The following is an 18,750-nucleotide window of genomic DNA, read 5'->3' as shown; positions in this document are numbered from 1 at the left end:
GTGGTTCAATTTAACCAAAATCCCGTGGTTTGGGGACCCTGGGGCAGCGAGGCGGGCGGGCTGGTGCTGGCCCTGTGCATGCACCCGGAGCACTTGGCCTCGCAGCGAGTCCCGCGGTGCCGCGAGCGCGCAGATACCCTGTGCAAGTAAAAAACAACACGGCCCGTTAGCATTAGCAATTTTTTATTTTCCTTTTTTGTTGCATAGGAAATGCAGTACTTGCTTCCAGTAATTGTATTGTAATGTGAGAAGGTGGTAGCACTAATGGTTGAATACAAGAGTTAAACTAATCCACACCAGCTCAAAAAACCTGCGGAGACTTAGTTGAATAAGAATGGATGCCCACAGTGATTCTCAACCAATTACAATTTTTTTCACAGAACACAGTAAAACTAAAATGGTAACTATGAGAGTCAATACAAGTATACTAGAGGCACGAGGGGCCTGACTCATAAAAAAAATGAACACGACATGGTATTAACACGGGTGTCAAGTGAATTTGCAGCAGATCTTTCACGCGGCCAGTGGAAATTTTAGTGCCCCGGGTTTAAAAGCAACACCGAGGGACTTGGCTGGACCAGTCTCGGAAAGCGGGCCAGGGCTAGGTCAAAGCTCAACTGCGCGGAGAAACCGCTGAGCCATCCAAAGCGGGGCTTTCTCCTTGATTGTGTCTCCAAAGCAAGGAATTTTGCAGCCCTTTCCCCCAAGGGACGCCCGCAGCGAGAGCAAGCAGCGGCCAAGGCAGAGATGCCAAGCTGGGGACTCTCTTCCTACCATGCTCCGTCTAGAAACTCATCTTTTTTTTTTTTCCCTCATATTAATTTGTGGATGCAGATAAAAGGGGGGGATTTCACTGAACACAATTGTTTTTGTTCATGCTCGAGCATAGAAGATTAACTAAGTGGAAAATAGTCTTCCCTAAAAAAAAAAAGAAGCATACAAAGTACAAAAGTTCACATTGTATACAAGTGTTCTCCTTTACGAAGGTTTTCTCTAGAGCTCAGAGGTAGCAATCTAGCGCGTTTTTCTGGTACAGACAGCATCTCTTTTTTGGAATCGAGCAGCGTGTACCTCAACGTGACAAAACCTCGCAAGGGCCGGAGCGCGGCTCGGGGTGGTCCCGTCCGCTGCCTCTCCCTTTTCTCTCGCACGCCTGCGCGTTCGAGGTGTCGGAGCATGGGCCTGCGCTTCCTCCCCTCCTGCCTCCGCGGCCCCTTGGCCCATCGATTTTTGTTCTCCTTCGGAGTTTGGGGAGGTGGGGAGGGAAAGAGGAGGGAGAGGAGAGCGAGCAGGCGCGCGTGCTGGGGAAAGAAGGACCGGCCAGAGCGTGTCCTCGGACAGAAAGTGATCCGAAATTTGGAGGAGAAAAGCCCACCAGAGTCCCGTGTTAATAGCAAATGAGCTTTTATGAATCGGGCCCAAAGTTTGTACAGAGTTTGTCTGAAGAAAAATATTGCAACTGTGCATGAAACTAAACAACCACATGAGGTTTTTTTTTTCTTTTTTTCTTTTTTTTTTTTTTTTTTTTTTTTTTAAGGGTTTTTTCTTCTATATGAGGAAGTCTGGTGTGAAGAAGGGTCAAGCATGGGTACCTGGTTAACCGCTGCCCATTAAGAAATCTCTCGCAAGACGAGCTCAATCTCGTTTATGGGTTTAAAGGACTGTCCCTTAAAATTTGAACTTTATGGTATGTTCTTCAGAGCAAGCTCTTTGAATTCTTAGGGTAGCTTTTTGAGACGAAAATCTTACCAGGCACAGATTTCTGGTCTCAAACACCATGTCCTGCCCTCTAGGAAAAAAAAAAAAAAAAAAAAAAAGGAAAAAAAAAAAGGAAAAAAAAAAGAAAAAAAAGAAAAAAAACCCAAAACACAAGTAATACTGAATTTAAGTAAATGTATACCTCCAAAATACTGAAAACACCCCAAATCAAGAAAAGACAGAATTTGCGTTCTCAGTGAAATATCTTTAAACCTATCTGACAAGAACCAAGTCAGAAAAAAAGACTAACATAACTTTGAGTAATATTCATACAGCTACTAAGCATTATGGAATAGCATGCATTAATATTGTACGGTTATTTTACATCACCTATATCAGAAGGTTCTGACAGACAGCGAAGGCTACCGGTGTAGAAAAATCTTACTTCAGAAGAGCAATATAATACAGATTTCACAGGCACTACATTTTAATATATCAGGTATTATGCTGGTTTTCTTATAACTCTTTCTGTCCTAAAGCTGGCATTATAACAATGACCAAAAAGGCAAGGATTGAAGTAAACGGAAAGTAGATACCAAAGTTGATATATTCTTTTCTTTTTTTTTTTTTTTTTTTTTCAGATAGATTAGTGCATAGTTTTCATGCAGATAAACACTGCTATGCATTTACATTGTTGGAAAGCAGAGTGAATTGAGCCCAAGTTGTCACATTTTTGTAAATCATTTTGCCAGCCTGTAATAGCACCATGTAATGGATTTGCATTAAACATTAAATTGATTTCAGAATTGGTGACACAGTATTCACTACAGTTAAGTGCTATGGAATAGCTTCAATGTTACCTGCTATATATCAAAGCAATTTTCATCCCACTGCTTTTTTATTGGAAAAAATAAAAGGAAAATGTACTCGATACTAATTAGACTATTGCGCAGCCTTGGACTTGATGATGGCATAGCTGGGTTTACTGTCAAACAGTAATACATGCATTGACTTCAAGACAAAATTGGCATTGTAAGCTTGATTTAATGAAAATCCTGCCTAGCAGGCAGTGTTAACTTCACAAGACCTGCCTCCAACAGACCTCATGAGGTTTATTTTGTTATTTATTTATTGTTTAGGTGCCATTGAAGCTCTCCTTACATTGTCATGCCGGTTATGGTTTTAATTTTGTTCGATGGAGGCCTTCTACCAAAAAAAAAAAAAAAAAAAAAAAAAAGATATTTCCAGAGACACAATGCAAAGTACAATATTAACTGACATTCTTAAAAAAAATTCACCACAAGGAAAAAAAAACTGTTTTAGGCTATGTATCTGGGTTTTTTGTATTTTTGTACAGTAAATATTTTATAACACTGTTACTACAAAGCTGCAAATATACGGAACAAAGAGAAATAGAGAAAGAAAAAAAAAATGTTAGAGGGATTTTGCATATTCCTGTGGGCTGACTGAATACTGTGGAGTTGAGAAAACTTGGTGTTTCTGTTCCCCTTCGGCCTTAAGGGGGAGGGGGAATAAACAGCAGAGACAAAGTGTACCATGGCTGCCTAACTTTAAGCCCGTAAGTTTTTATTATAAAGGAAGAGGAATAAATAATGGCATTGCTGGGGTGTGCGGCATGATAAAAGCAAGTGCCCTAGTTCAAAAAGAGGAAAAAGAAAGGAATTAACTGGCAAAGTCAATTCGCGCTAAGCACTTTTCCTAGGCCTTTCAATTTGGATGGGTGGGTGGGTGACTGCAGGTCAGAGAATTTGTGCGTCTGACAACTTCTGGAGAGAAGGAGACGGGGAGGGGAGAAAAAAGTTGTTCGTGTGATGAAAAAAAAAAAAAAAACAAAAACATAACTGCTAGAGCAACCTGGAGGGAAGAGGGCCCGAAACCTGCTGCTGCTGAGCCAGGGCCGGGGCGCGGGCACGGCGCTGCCCTGCCAGGCCTCCGCTCCTCGCCCTGCTGCCGCGGCGGCTGCGTGGCAGCAAGGTGAACAAAAAACGGGATTTAGTGTGTAATGCTTTACAACCCCTGTTGGTGAACACCCTCGACCGCCTACCTAATGTTTTAAAGCCTTTAAAACATTTTTTTTTTTCTCGCAATTCTGCTCAGAATTCCCTAACTTTAGCGTCATCAAACTTAATATGACAAAATACCTTCAAAAATACAGCATACCTGTAATGTCCATTTACAATGGTTCTTCAGTAGCCTATACTTCTCAAGCATAGGAATATGCTATACCATTGAGAGAAGAAAAATAACTGTATTTAAATACATACAAAAAGGAAACAGGAAAGTTTTTAACTTAAATCCAGTTCCCAAAGGAAAAAAAAAAAAAAAAAAAAGCAATTCTATGAACGCTGCCTTTATAACGAACAATCAGAAATTCCACTAAGCTAATTTGACAGAAATTTTTCCTCATTTAAACAACATTACAAAAGTCCTGCATTATAAAATAGGGTAGAATAAATCAGTGTAATCAATAAAACTATACAACATACAAATTACATATCTTCTGAGTGGGCAGTTTAATTCTCTCTCTTTGCAGCCATGACTACAACATGCTCACTAAAAACAACTAACTGCCCAAACTATTGCTTAGTTTGTTTTGTTTAAAAAAGGGTGCAATTTTATTGTATATACAACCAATTTACTGGTAATACCTTGTCTCATAGCAAGGTTCTGACAAAATGTTTGTCTAGGCTTTTTTCCCTTCACTGTGAAGCACTGAAAGCTGCTATTTTTTTTAGTGCACATATGTCTTAATAAAGTAATGCCCAGCTAAGTGCTATAGGGAAGGCAAAGGATGCTGGCTAGAGGATGTGATACCATATACTAACAATCACACAATACAATAGAGCAAAATGACTACTCAACCACTTATCAGACACATATGAAAATCCAAAACATTTTATTTTTTCCTTAAATAGAGAATAACCAGTAAACAATTTTCAGAACTTGGAAGTTTAAAAACGTGCATATAAAAATGGGCATTATATACTTTTATTGAATGTGGATTGATTGCAGTCTGCTAATAAAAATGGGTGTGGGATCTGAAGAAAAAGGAAGTTTTTTTTTTTTTTTTAAGGCTTGCTTGTGAAAGGAACAGTTGTAAAACAAAAATTGCTTGAAGCAGGGTTCAGCTTAGTGCTTCACAGTTTGACTGCTTCTCTAAGAAGAGCCCTTCCTGCATGTGCATTCAAAATCACAAAAGTACAAAGACAAACACCTAAAACACACTGCGTCAAGTGCAGCACCAACTTTGGTCAAATAAAAAAAAATTAAAAGAAAAATTAATAATTGCTAAGCTTTTCTACATGATATAAGCAGGTATTGCATATTTTCATATATCTGGGAAAAAAAAAAAAACAAAAACAAAAACAAAAACAAAACAAAACAAAAGGAAGACTCCAAATAAAATGTAAAATGCAGCAACATCCAAAAATACTGATAATCTAGCATCTACAGATCTCAGAATAGCACTGCCACTGACCATACAGGACAATAAACACTACTCCTATCTGCGGAACAACTAACATCCTATTTAATTCTAGATGTTGAAACTGACAATGGCTGACATAAAAGTCACATTTACAAAAAGTGTCTCCAAATGCTTGACTAGGGAAAAACCCCTTTCAATATAGGAACATGTGCAACAATTCCACAAATAATCGCTATCCAGGGCAAGGCACATTGATATGGAATTTTTTTTTTGTTTCGTGCAAATTAAGAAAACAAAACAAAACATTGTTTCAGGGAAAAGATGAGGAGCAAAGTGTCTTCCCAAGAATTTCAGTTACTTGATTGTATAGGACAGTAGTAGAAACCCTTCTGAAGGGTCGAACAAACATAGTTTAAAGGCAAGTGCCTGGAATAGGGATTACAATATTGTGTCTTAATGCACTCTACTTTACCCTACATTAACTATATAAAAATTAGTTACTAACACTAGAACATGCAGAGACTTTCTCTGATTAGCTGGACTTGCCAACCAGAACGTATATATATGTATAGTATAGGAAACCTTCTTAAAGTTGCATGTGAAGCAAAGGGGTGCTCCGCTGTCTGATAGAAAAAATCACTTGCACTCTTTTTTTTTTTCTTTTTTTTCCTTTTTTTTGTACATAAGATACAGGACGTTTGGGGTCCAAACTTTTTTTTTTTTTTTTTTTTTTTTCTTCTTCAGCAAGTGCCCTTGCTTTGAACTGGCATAAGTTGTAATATCAGCATTTGTTTCTGTATTGTTTTCTTCGCAGTCCAGAAAATGTACCAGTTCAGGGACACAAAGGTGTTTTAATTTCTGGACCGTTCTATATTATTCCCAAGGTGTTTGAGAACTGATAAACCCTATATTGCCGGAAACACGTAAAATTTGTCAGAATTGGCATAATCCATTATAGTGACTTTTAGCTTATAAAATTAACAGATATTATGATTTAATTTTAGTTATGTGCTTTGATAACAGAAAATGATTAATTAGCATTTAATGTAGTTAACATATTGTGGTAAAAGCACCATTAGATTTGTTTTTTTTTTTTTTTTTAATTTTCCTTCAGTTTTAAAGGGATACAAGTTCAACAATAAAAAACATAAAAAGCAAAAATAGCTCCCCTTTTTCTTGCAAGGCTGTTTTTTACCCCAATAATTTAGAGTCCTGGGGTGGAAGGACTTGGAAAACAAAAATAGAATTTTCAACAATCTCTATCTTACAAAGATATTTAGCTATCCAATGAAATTGCACTTTACTCAATTCAAAATTCGATTGTTTTGATTGATTCCTGTCAGTTTCTGTCAAAACAGACCAACTTCCCCATTTCTGCGTGAATTTTTGTGTAATTGTTGAAAATTGTTGAAAAATGTTTTTTTTAATGTAAGTGCAGCATTTCAAACTTTTTTTTTCTTTTTTTTCTTTTTTTTTTTTTTTTTAGTGAATAGTAGTAGTTCGATGTTTTAAATCGCTCTGCAATCGAGTGGAAAAAAATTGTTGACAATGCTCTTATGGTTCATGTTACGTATCTAAGTGCCGACTGTAAAAAAAAAAAAAAAAAGAACAACAAAAAAACCTGCATTTTTTTTTTCCGATATGTTACAGAAAAACATGCTCTATGTCTGTCCGGTAAGTTATATATTGCAGAATTCAGCTACTACAAAAGTTATAGTTTAAGTGTGTTTCATGATTTCTCAAGAAGTCTCACACCTGTATGGGAAAAAATCGATGAGGATACTGTAAAACAGTTAGGCTCCATATGGAAAGTGTGTTACAAGAGCGAGTTGGTAAGCAGCAGCAGAGGCTAGTTCTACTCAGTGTCACCTAACGCTTACACTACCAATGAAACACTTCAAAAGTTATGAAGCCCAACCATTTCCAGCACCATAGGAGAAATTACAACAGTCCTAAAGTTGTCTAAAAAAAAAAAAAAATCTCGAAAAAGTTACGGCCTTTGCCATTCAACCATAACGTTTGCCATTTCCATGTACGAGTTTGCTGTCGGTGTCTGCTCGCCTCCCCTTCCGCCGATGTGAAGTCGCTGCGCTGCGTTGCTGCTGCTTCGTGTTACAGAGGTGGGAAGGGGTCAGGTGGTCTGTCCGGTGGGTGGTGGGAAGCGGAGACTTTTATCCCAGGTACCAGGACTGCAAGAGAGAAGAGGAGACTTCGTCAGCCCGGCCGCTCGCTTTCGCTGCCGCGGGAAGGGCTCCGAGCGCCGCGGCGATCCTCGGCCGCCAAGAGGGGGGCTAATTGAGGCTGTGACGAATCGACCTAATTACAAAGCTTAATTAAAAATACTGTACAAATCAATATATTTTTTTTTCAGCGACAGTCGCTGGACATAGCTACAGACGAACACGGGGGTCATGTCATGTTACAAGTTATCAATCTTTTTAATAGATTATGGCTTGAAGATCCCTCTAGCTCACTTTTGTCTAATCCCCTGAAAAGGCGATACACATTCGCGTCTCGGTGCCATTTATCACCCTGCAGTCGGGGTTTTCTTGGGTATTTAGGCATGTGCCAGCATAAGCATCTGTTGCTTTATACTGCCCTGCTTCAACTGTCTCACTGGAACAGATGCACAGAAATTCAACAACAGGGCTGTTTTCTTAGGAGAAAGTGGATCGCTAGAGAAAAGCGAGGATAAAGCAAATCTGGGGGAAAGTGGATCAGCGAAAATGTCCCGTATCTCTGGGCATACTTGTGTTGCAAAACAAAACGCAAACCTCAACTAATAGCTTTTCTTTGGGGGGAAAAAAAAAAAAAAAAAAAGATTTTTTTTTTTTCCCTTTCCAAAGAGAGGAAATTGCCTGGGATTTTAGCTCTGCGGAGCACACAACAATACCGTCCTTAACCCAAAGGCGCAGATGCTGGGGCACAGAAAGCAGCTCCACTCCCCGGCAGGACAACACGTGGGGCTGAGGGGCTGGGACGGTGCCGGGGAGACCCCAAAGGGCCGTGCCAACCCGAACCCCAGATGAATGAGGGCAGTGTAAGGCCCGGGGACCGTGCGCAGGGGCAGCGACACGTCGCGGTGGGAGCACACCAGCGAGCAGCAGCGATTTAGCCCAAAGTAAAACAAAACGAGCAGAAAAGGCCCAGGTATTAGAGGACTGCTGCTGACACCCCGCGTTTTTAGCCTGGGCCCTGTAATGTATGAGGTGCATACGTGTGCAGGTATAAACTGACGACAAGTTTTACCAACTTTTTCCTCTATTCCTTTTCAGCATCTGACTTGATTGATAGTACAATCAACCCGGGGAGGATTTATGAACATTTACAGAAAACTCTGAGGCAAGTTTTGTGTGGGACTTCAAGATTATGTGGTTTTGCCATGGAGGTAGGAACCGGTAAAATAAATAGCACGATCGCAGGAGTTGTCCCGCTTCCAGTACACCTCATTAACGAACTCTTCCTTCGCTCGCCCTCCTGAATACAAACACGCCAGTCCCATATCGGCTCCATCTATTGCCTACAGATTTTCTATTTAGACTTAAGCGGGCTGTAATTAAGCGAAATAGCTCTCATATGTAAAGTTCATAAACAGAGAGGAGTTCCTGCAGGATTCGCGAGGCGGTGCCAAGTCCCGGCCCCCTGGTTGTGCGGGGGAGCGGCGCGGGGGCCCTGGGCCCTCCCGGGCCTGGCGGGAGCATCTCCGGCGGCCTTGGGCCGGGCCTGCAGCCGTGGAGAGGCCGCAGCGAGGAGCAAAGGGGTTAAAAATTCAGCGCCGATCGTTTCAAATCTATATCGCAGATGTCCAATTGGCTCCCGTCGCCGCCGGCCCGGCCACATGGCTCGGCAGCCGGGTGACGGCAGCGGGAGCTGCCCTGGCCTCGCAAGGCCCCTCTGACTTCGCAGCAGATTGCTCAAAAAAAAAATAAAAAAAAATAATAATAATAGAGGAGGACGGGAAGGGAGCTGCCGCGCTGTGGAGGCCGGCTGCTCCCCGCTGGCTCTGAGCGGGGATGAAGGCTGCCTTCCCGCTGCCGGCCCCCATTTCAGGGATGCCCTGGGCCTGTCCGTCCGTCTGTCCGTGTGCCCGTCCGTCCATCCGTCCATCCGCCCCGTCCGTCCCGCGCGGCCGCGCTCCCCCACGGCCCGGCGCTCCTTCACGCGTCTTGCTATTCAGCCTGCGCCTCGCAGACAAGGTTACCCCAGAGCGGCTCTGTAATCCTTCACTGAAATAGGCTTTATTGATTGCTCTGGTCTATTGTTCCCTTTTCAAGTCCCCCAAGTTCAAGTTCATCCCGGTGTTACATCATGTCTCGTTGCTACGAGCAACCAGACAGCCCCAGACGTGACTGTCATTAGCAAGAGCCGCGCTGCGCCCTCCCACCGCCCGCCAGCCGCTCTGACGTAGCAGCCCGCTGCAAACACATTGAAGTATTTATTCTGCCTAATTTATGACCTACACAGCGAGAGAGACCCCCACTCCAAAAACCAACACTGTTGTGTATTTAATTAATCTGTCTTTCTCTGGCACTTGGGAAAGTTAGACAAAGGTCTAATTATTGTGTTTCGCTCCCCACACTTTTCTTTTTGGGGTGACTATTTGCATGGGAAAAGAAGCGGCGAGGCTCCGCGCGAGTCCCCTCCCTCCAAAACACCTTTTTTTTCTCCCCTGCCCTATTGACATTTCATGAAATACTTTAGCTGCTTAAGGGAATTAGAAAAAAAAATCTGATGTGAATGTAACTCCTTCTGAGTTGGTATTCAGTAACACAAATCAACTCATGACATGTTTAAATTTAAATGCTAACCACACACTCTGAGAGTTACTTTAAAGGTTAGTTTTTAATCAATAGAAGTTGCTGACTCTGGAGTTTTTCGCTGCGCAGTGCAGCTCTGGGGCCTTTGTCTAGCGTTAGGCTTTCAAACTTTTTTTTTCTTGAGATGATTTTAGCAATGATTTGCAGACACAGAGTGCTATTGTGCTCTTGACTAGCAACATGTCAATAAAGGAGTAGAGTTACCATGCACCAGGGTGTCAATATGACTCCTGCAGACACTGCTCAGCCTTAATACCGATGCAAAACTTAATTAACCCTTACGGGATCAAACCCAAACTGCACGGGTATTTTTTAAACTCCCGTGCAGGGGCTCCGGACTGACTTTACTGAAAAGCTGCTTTTAAAGGAGCCAAACTCCAAGTACCTCGCAAACAGCTGCACCGCGCGCTGGCTGTTCCTGCAGCCCGGCTTTGATGAAATGTTTTATGGGCTGAGGCAGCAGAACAGCAAGACAGAGAGTGCATTTACTCATCAGATCCCACCAGCACTGCTCTCAGGATACCGTTTTAATTTAGAGCGTCTTACAGCTGAAATGCACACACAGAATGATCCTCCTTTTCTACTAATCATTCTAATATTAAGATCTCATATCCCCCTCAAGCCTCCTATACATGTCTAAGTCTTCCCGGATTATGTCTGAAGAGCTCCATTGTCCTTCTGAAGCACCTGTGAAACTTTCCTGCAAGGGGAGAGGAGACCTCAGCGCCTCGAATGAACACGTCCGGGAAGCATATTAAGTGTCGGAGCTCTGATAGTTGTGATCTGCCGGGTGTTTTGCACGGTTAGGGGGCTCGGGGCAGGGGGGGAGAAGCCCAGGTCCATACCTTGGGACTGCTGACTTATTTTTTGCTTTCTTTCAGGGTGCTGCACAACTTGGTGCGAGCGGGGCTCTCCCGTCGAGCCCCCTCATGCGTTTTATCCCTTCACGTCCTGTAATCTATCCGACTACCCCCAGCTGGAGAACAGCGTATTGCCTTTCTTAATTTAAAATCTCCATTTAAATCATGTGCACTATCACAATACAGTCAGGACGATATGATCTCCTTGCGTTTTCATAAAGGAGCCAGTATTTTATTTCCTCTATTTACTTTGCAGTACTATTGTACCAGCAAGTTTAGAGCTAAATGAATCTAGTGGAGCTAAAGGTCCTACTCAGTGCAATTACTGCCGCACCGCTGTCAGTGCCACCACAGGTCTGTATTGTCCTGCGGAGCATCCTGCTGTCCTTCCCCGGCGCTCAAGGTGAAACATCAGAAAGAATTCTGCAGTCCGGCACGAGATCTTCGCTTCCCTTTCTCCAGTCAAATGAAGAAGTAATCTCATCAGGTCGAAAAGTGCTGACTAAGGATTTAATAAAGTGCCTGCAGATGTGTGTCATCTCTAAGGTATTCAACTCATGTAATGCAAAACAGTTCCACACCGAATGTGCTTATAAAATTCCATTTAACCATTGCAGAGCTCTATTTTACTGTTCTCGGAGGAGTATTATCACACTTTTTTTTTTTTTTCTAATTTACAGCACCATGAAAGTTGAAACTCTATACTGCCAGTATCTGAGAATCCTCACAGTAGTAAGGTTTTATGAACCATAAACAATATCTACTTGACTGAATCCTAAACAGGAAGTCTGAAATGGCAATTATGTGTCTTTGATAGCGGGAGTCTATTTGTTTCCTATGCTGTTCTGAAGATAGCACAGACACACAAAAATCCTTCAGCAACTTCTGACAATCGGGTCCTTTGTATTGGAAGAACAGCGAGGAAGCGCTCCGCAATTCACGATGTTTAAAAGGAGAAAAGCTGAAAGTGCCTCATTGACTTCGGTAGCAGTTTCTGCCTGCGTCAGGAACGCAGAAACCGGCCCATTGTTTATAAAAACCTTCTTAAAACAGCCTTCCTGTGCGACATGTTTTATCCCCAGCTCCCTAGCCTAGCCGTGAACACGGCTCATGCGTTTCCAAACAGAAAGACAATCAAACGAAAACTTGTTAAATTTACTTCTACCTGCACATCCCCTGCGCTAACAATGAGGCCTTTCAGCTCGCGCAAAAAGTGAAGGTTGTAAAGCAGCCCTATCTGTTTTTCAAATTAAGAAGTTAAACAAAAGTCCTCAAGGGCAAAGTTTAACGCTGCGGAAGGAGGTTGTTAATGTGGAATCCAGAACTGGGTGTGACAGTTGGCTTATTTCTCCGGGCGATGTGGGTTATTTAAGGACATTCACACATTTGAAACTCTGACAAACTCCACACACAGGAGATTTTTCTTCACCTCATCCACTTAGGGCTAAGGCCTGCTCCGCACCGGCCATTTTCTTTACGATTCGGCCTGGTTGGGCCGTGTTGGTGCGCGGTGCCGGCAGAGCGCCGGCAGCTGTCGGGACTTCAAACGCGTCTGCCGCTGCACCGCGGCCGTTGCTGCCCCTGGCACGGCTGCAGCAAGTTATCACTGCTCCGTCCTGGGCGGGGAAATCCACCTTTGATAAGGGCTTGAATTAAAAAAAACATCAACCTTGCAGCTTTAGAGCTTGCCGGCAAAGAGGCTGTTTGAGCAGCAGAGCTGAACCTGAACCACGACCGCCGGGCACCTGCAAGGATTCATCACGGCGCATCAGTTCATTTGTTTTGTGTGGGGATGACATTTCGGTCATTGCAAGAACTTCAAGGCAATCAGAAACATTAACCCTGGGATGGCGCATCGGGGTAACGAGTCCTTCTGGTTTTAAAGATAAAGTGAGAATGTAAACAGCTAGGTAGCAAGCTGGTCTGTTAGACATCGCCTTGTGAAAGCTGCCGGCACGGCTCTTCCCTATGGCAGGTCATCTGAAAGTAAGAGGCCAGAACTTGGGCTTTGGTATGGTTTCAAAAGGGCTGCCAGGATGAGTGAAGTTTGTGGTAATTCGTCTTCTGGTGCAACTGGAGCGAGGGCTCCTGCCCTTAGAGCAACCACATCCACTTCACCCGTGCCTGCACTCGTCCCACTTTTCTATTGGTTTCTCCAGAGTTTCTCCAGGCATGAAATTTGATCCTACTGTGTAAACCGAAAGGTGAATATTGAAGACAAGGTCACCTTTGTGCCTATGCAAGTTATTTTCTTAGAGCTGGGATTAATTATTTAGTAATTATATTTTCCAAAATGGAATACCAAAAGGGACGTAAGTAGCATGTTGGTCATCCCCAAAGGGACATAAAACAGTGAGTGAATCTTCTGGTTGTCCAAAATCCAAACCCAGGAGAGTCACACGCCCCACTACGAGCATATTTATACTGTCTCGAGGAAGATAAAACCTGTCCCGGGAGGGACACTAGTCTCCAGGCGATGTGTACAGTAGCGCTGCATCCAATAGCTTTTGCGAGAATGCCAATTGTGGCAAACTGCATTAAATTATGTGCAATAATTCTGTAATATGGACTTCTGCCTGCTGACTATTAAAAATGTATAGTAGTCCAAACCACTTCTCTCCTGGGACCAACAAGCTCACTTCAGGCAAGATTTCTGCTTGGGTTCAAACCTCAAGTTGGGAATAGCTCGTGTTTTTAACTAAGTCACCCCAAACCCTCCCAAACCTATGAAAACACACTCATACAGTAACTCCTGCTGTTGTTCCAGACATCTGAATGTTCCAGTAAAGTGTCCCAGCTGGCCCCAGATGTTTCTCAAGTATAAAGCAATGCTCTGAGTGCTGGACCCCCTGCCGCCCGAACCTGAAGCTCAGCGGATTAAAGATTGACTGCGCTATGACATATTCACATTTAGTCTGAATATAATACAGCGAAGACTTATCAATGGCAAATGTTTGAAATGTAATCCAGCAAGCAGAGTAGGCTGGCACTTTGAATATGATGTATAAATAATGTATGGGAACTTAAGATCTAAATTAGATCTACAGGAAGAAAACTTTCCCTTTTCTCTGACTCTAAAAGAAAGTTCTCTCACAATGAGGTCATTTTTATGTCGCTCTTTCGGTTTACAATTGTGCTTTTGGACAGAAGATCTTCATTTTACTTTGGAAACAATTTGTGAGTTAAAGTTTTGCCCCCGCTTTTCTAAACAGTTAAGTGAACGAGCTTGTTTATTAGTAAATTGACTTTGAAATCTTCAAAATAACTGCTAAACTTCGTCATACTCTGAAAGCTCACTGCAGTAATGCTAAACCGTAACCCTTGCTGTTAAAAAAAAAAAAAAAAAAAAAAAGATAGTTGAGTGAAAGAGCGAGGAAAAAAAAAAAAAGAAGGGGAGAAAGAGAGAGAAACAATCCCATTTCGTTTTTTTGTTAGAGGACGGCATACTACATAGATCAGAGACTTTTCAAAAAATAAAAACCCCCACTGTACACAAAGCACAGGAAAATGTGAGGAAAAAAGGAAAAACCTAAAAGCAGCTTAGAATGTGTTAACTCTGCCATTCTGTCAGCTTAAAGAGTATTTTATGCTTGATCAACAGCTCTCTTTTATTATGCTTTTCTTTCATTCATTCAAGACATCAAAGACCAGAACCACCAGTGTACCTGATCTACCAGAAGAACTTGTAAGGGTGTTCTAAAGAAACGGGGGTATTGGGAGCCAGACACCCCTGCGGACAAGGCAGTTCAAAGAGAATATTTCAACAATGATTACATTTTGTAAATCTTTGTACGAAAGACAGCTTATTTCCTGCTTTTTCATGAAAAATAGATTCTATCCATTAAAGTGAGCCCACAGTATGAAAGTTACTTGAGATCTGAGGTACAGCAAGCGGATTAAGTGGATGGTGAGATGAAATCTTTGAGAGAGACGATGGCTTTCTGTGATATTTGTCGCTGCCATAAGGTTTTCTGACTGGGATAGGAACTTTTTTTTATTTTATTTGGAGTCTCGCTGGTGGCAGCGAAGACGTTTGCAAAAGCAAAATAAACCAAAATGAAACAGAAAGGAAAATCCTAACAAATAAAGGAACTAAGAAAACAAATGGCTGCAAAACCCTTTTGACATGTTTAAAAGAAAAAAAAATATATATTTGCCTTACTCCAAAAATCGCAGGCTAGCCATTTAAATCCCACAGATGACTCCAAAGTGCAGCACACAGAATCAAGCCAGCTGTTTACTTTGCAAAGCCCGTGGTGGTTTCTGCATTGATAAACTATATAACCTCACACACACAGAAGGGATTTTAGCTATGCCAGACCTCATTGCTCTGTCCTGGTCTCTTTATGCGCTGTCACAGAATAAAAATGATCCTAACACAAACCCTGAAATAATATCTTGCTCCAGAAAGGACATCTTTGTAGATATTTCCTGAGCAACTGCCAAAAAGATTTTTTTTTTTTTCACCCATTCATCCTTTCAAAGTTTTGCTACAGACACAGCCAAAATTGTTTGGGAGTCACCAGAAATGACCCAAATATGTCCCACTGGCCAAAAGCAGCTGGGGGGAAGGTGCCCCCATGCCCAGTGGCTGTGCTGGCTGCGGGCAGAGCCTGGTGGTGGCCGCACCGTCCCCACCTCACCTGGGGCTGCTGGCGGGGCCGCGAGCTGCTCCTCGCCTCCCCTGTCTTGTGCAAGGGGAAGAGGAGATATCAGTGCACGTTTTATCGAAGAAGCAAATAAAGGCCTTAAAAGCTGCCCTGCGGTTTGCATTTGCTATTGTGATTTAAAAGTAAATACGCTGCAAAGGGATTTTAATTTCTGCACTCTTTCTGCCTCACTTTTGAGACTGCCCTGTATTTTATCCTCTAGCAACACAGTTAAATTTACTCAGAAGTGCCAACAGTTCGACAGTTAAATCTCACTTATTTCTTCCCCTCCGTGAAATAAAGTGCACATCCGGACTGAGATCTGCTTATAACCTCACGCAAGGGGCTCCCACCAGAGCCCTCGGCGCAGGCTGGGACGGCAAATGCGCCGTGCTGCCACTTTCCACCCTTCAGCGAGGAGAAACGAGCCGCTCGGGAGCCCCAGGGAGCCCGTTCCCCAAAACCCTCGCCCGCCGTCCCCCTGTCCCCACGCTGTGGTGGCCAGGGCCCCCTCCTCGCCCGGCGCCTCCGGACGCGGCACAAAGCCTGGAGCCCCCCAGGCCCGCAGCTCCCGGCCCCTCACGGCCGCCCGCTGCCCGGCCCCGCTCCGGCAGCGCGTTCGCAAGTTCAAGTTCAGGTTTAAGCGAAATAAAACGCTCCTCGGGAGTCTATAGCCAGCCCTCATTTACATGTGATCCCTCTGAACTTCGCCTGCGCCAGCGCGCCCTGTTTCCAGGGCCCGCCGAAGGAATGTTTTACAGTTAGAGCCCGCAGTGCTTTCTCAGGCATTTTAGACCCAGAGGCCCAAGTTTCAAGCTGCAGCATTAAAAGTTTCCACAGAGCTACTGCAGAGAGAGGGAGGAAGGAGGGGGGCAGGGAAATGAGGAGAACAATATCGTCTTAATTGTCTCTATATAGCTCCACAGTTAAAGTATTACTTTTTAAAGGGACATAATTTATTCTAGCGGCACGGTGTTATAACAACCAGTACATACTTTCACCGCGGCGTAACCCGCTCCATTCTTCATTGTGCTCTCTGGTTTTGTTGCTTTTGCAGAACTCCTTGTTACCGAGTCCCCCCATACTGTACTTACAGTTTTATTCAATTTAAGCCAGTTCCTGCAGTCCTCAGGCAAGCGAAACTCTCCCGAAGCCTCAGGAGTTTTGCCTGCATCAGGACTGCAAAAATAATCTCCCCACAACCACCATTTCCCCCGAAAATTTCTGTACTTTTATTGCTTTAGACAATCAGGGAAAGTCATCCAAAAAAAATCAACCCCCGGCCTGGGCCTCCCAAGCTCCATTTGCAGCGAGGCAGCCTGAGCGCGCGCACGCACACACACAGACACAGGCACACAGACACAGACACACGGACACACAGACAGACAGACGGACAGACAGACACACTGCCCCCAGCCCCTGCCTGCTGCAGGGAGCTGCCTGCACGGGGTGGCCCGGGAGACAGGGCTGAGCTGCTGCGAAGGCTCCGTTTTTGGGAAGTTTTGGGGCACAAAGGGGAGTTTTGAGCTGTTTTTCTGGCTTGCCTTGCGAGTCCTATTAGAGCAAGAGGAAAGCGCGGGGAGGGGAATTAATAACCCGAGCTGGAGGGAGAGAGAGAGTGCTCCGCACCAGGCTCCGAAATCCTCCCAAAAGCCTTCGGTGCCTGGTCTCTGCCCGGCACCGAATGTCTGTGGGTGAAGCAGACAAATGAGCAGTCACGCCGTGCTGCCGGGAAGGCAAAGGCAGCACAAGCGAGCTGATAAAGGCAGGGCAGGAACAGGGGGGATGCCCGGGCAAGGGGCAGCGGGGCAGTAGGGACGGGGCTGTGCAGACTGACAGGCAGCCTGGGGGCTGGGGACACGGGATTTGAGGCAACGGGACGTTGTCTGAGGTGGGCAGTGAAATTGGAGAGACCTCAGGAAGGGAAGAGGGACCAGAATTTCTGCAGGTCCTAGGTGTGCTGGGCAAGGAGACCCAAACCATCCCCAAATTATCATGGTCAGGAATAGGGGTATGAGGGAAAGTCTGGAGTTTTTGCCACATTGACCTTAAAATTAGACACTGAGCTGGAGGAATAACAAATCAATTCAGCAATGAACCCCCCCCCCCCACCCCCCCTTCCCAAATCTCCCCTTACAAAAAAAGAAAACCGAGAGGGCATTGAGCTGAGCAACAACAACAAAAAAGCCTCCTGAATGTGAGAACTTTTGATGTCTGCATTTCTCCTGATGCTTTGTACCTCGCTAAACTGAACAAACTGCTCCGAGGAAAGTTCAAGGCCGTGCACAATCCTCGGGACCGGGTGTGCAGCGGCGGCGATGCTGGGGCTTCTCACGTTACACAGCGGTGACCCGGTGGCCAGGGACAGGACGTGGTGGCCCAGCAGCCCTGTCCAGCTCCATGCGAGCCAGCGGGGTGGGGACGACACAGGATCTGGGTGACCGGGGCTCGGAAAGGACGCAGATAACTCCGTTATCTGCCTCCAAGCGAGGGGGGGGGCGTATGAGACGTGGCTGGCGAAAGGGAGTTGGGTCTCGGCCTAGCGGGGAGCGATTTTCACACATACTGCGAGATGCCAGTGAGAGTCCTGGTGGAGTGTAAAGTCATTAAGTGAGATGAAATTAAACAATTTAGTTACTTCTGCTTCATCATATTTCTGCAGTATGGCGGGCAGAATGGATTGCTACTAATGATCAAATTTAGTAGTACTAATTAAACTATCTCAATTTAATTAATACTAACAGAGAAAACAGACAAAATTACTAATGTAAACCTTGAACTTAAAATCAAAAGGTGCCTCTTCGCTTTTATGAGTCACTGAATGTGGGGCTTTTCTCTGAAAATAGACTGTAGAAGTGGCTCTTTGTACTCAGTAAGTAAGCTGCTCCATTGTGCTGAGAACTGCGGCTCTCCCCCAATATATATTTTTTTTAAATGTTACTACTTTTACTCCTCATATTCCTGAAAAGCCTCCAGCCACTGCAGGAGGACCTGAGCTCTGTTTTGACTCACACAGCATCAACCGAAGTGATAAAGCAGCTACAGTTCCTGGGACGGATTCTGCCCTCATCACTGCTGTTACCAGCACAAAGAGTTTATAAAGTGCCTGTGGAGCCTCCCCTCTTACCAGGAACAAACCGGGCAAAACGTAACCTGTCATGTACTTTCAGATAGAGCTGATGAGACCAGTAAATTGGGGAAATACCCAAACTAAACCCGTCTCTACATCAAGGAATATTCTTTTAGATTCACTGAGAGATTCTACCTGCAGCCACAAA

General features: G+C 44.1%; 1 protein-coding gene across 8 annotated transcripts in view; it reads right to left on the bottom strand.

Annotated features, from left to right (window-relative positions):
- Positions 1-166: 166 nt before the first annotated feature.
- NFIA (nuclear factor I A) overlaps positions 167-18,750 on the bottom strand; it is a 250,327-nt gene continuing 231,743 nt past the window's right edge. For all 8 annotated transcript variants that reach the window (XM_084528533.1, XM_084528535.1, XM_084528534.1 and 5 more), the window contains one exon: positions 167-7,335. In XM_084528533.1, coding sequence (XP_084384659.1) covers positions 7,318-7,335 — 18 coding nt within the window. In that variant the 3' untranslated portion in view covers positions 167-7,317. The remainder of the gene's footprint in view (positions 7,336-18,750) is intronic.

The sequence above is a fragment of the Aythya ferina genome (genome assembly GCF_964211825.1).
Source record: "Aythya ferina genome assembly, chromosome: 8".
NCBI classification, from domain to species: Eukaryota; Metazoa; Chordata; class Aves; order Anseriformes; family Anatidae; genus Aythya; species Aythya ferina.
Note: the sequence above shows the minus strand (reverse complement) of the source record. Positions and strands in the feature narration are given on the sequence as shown.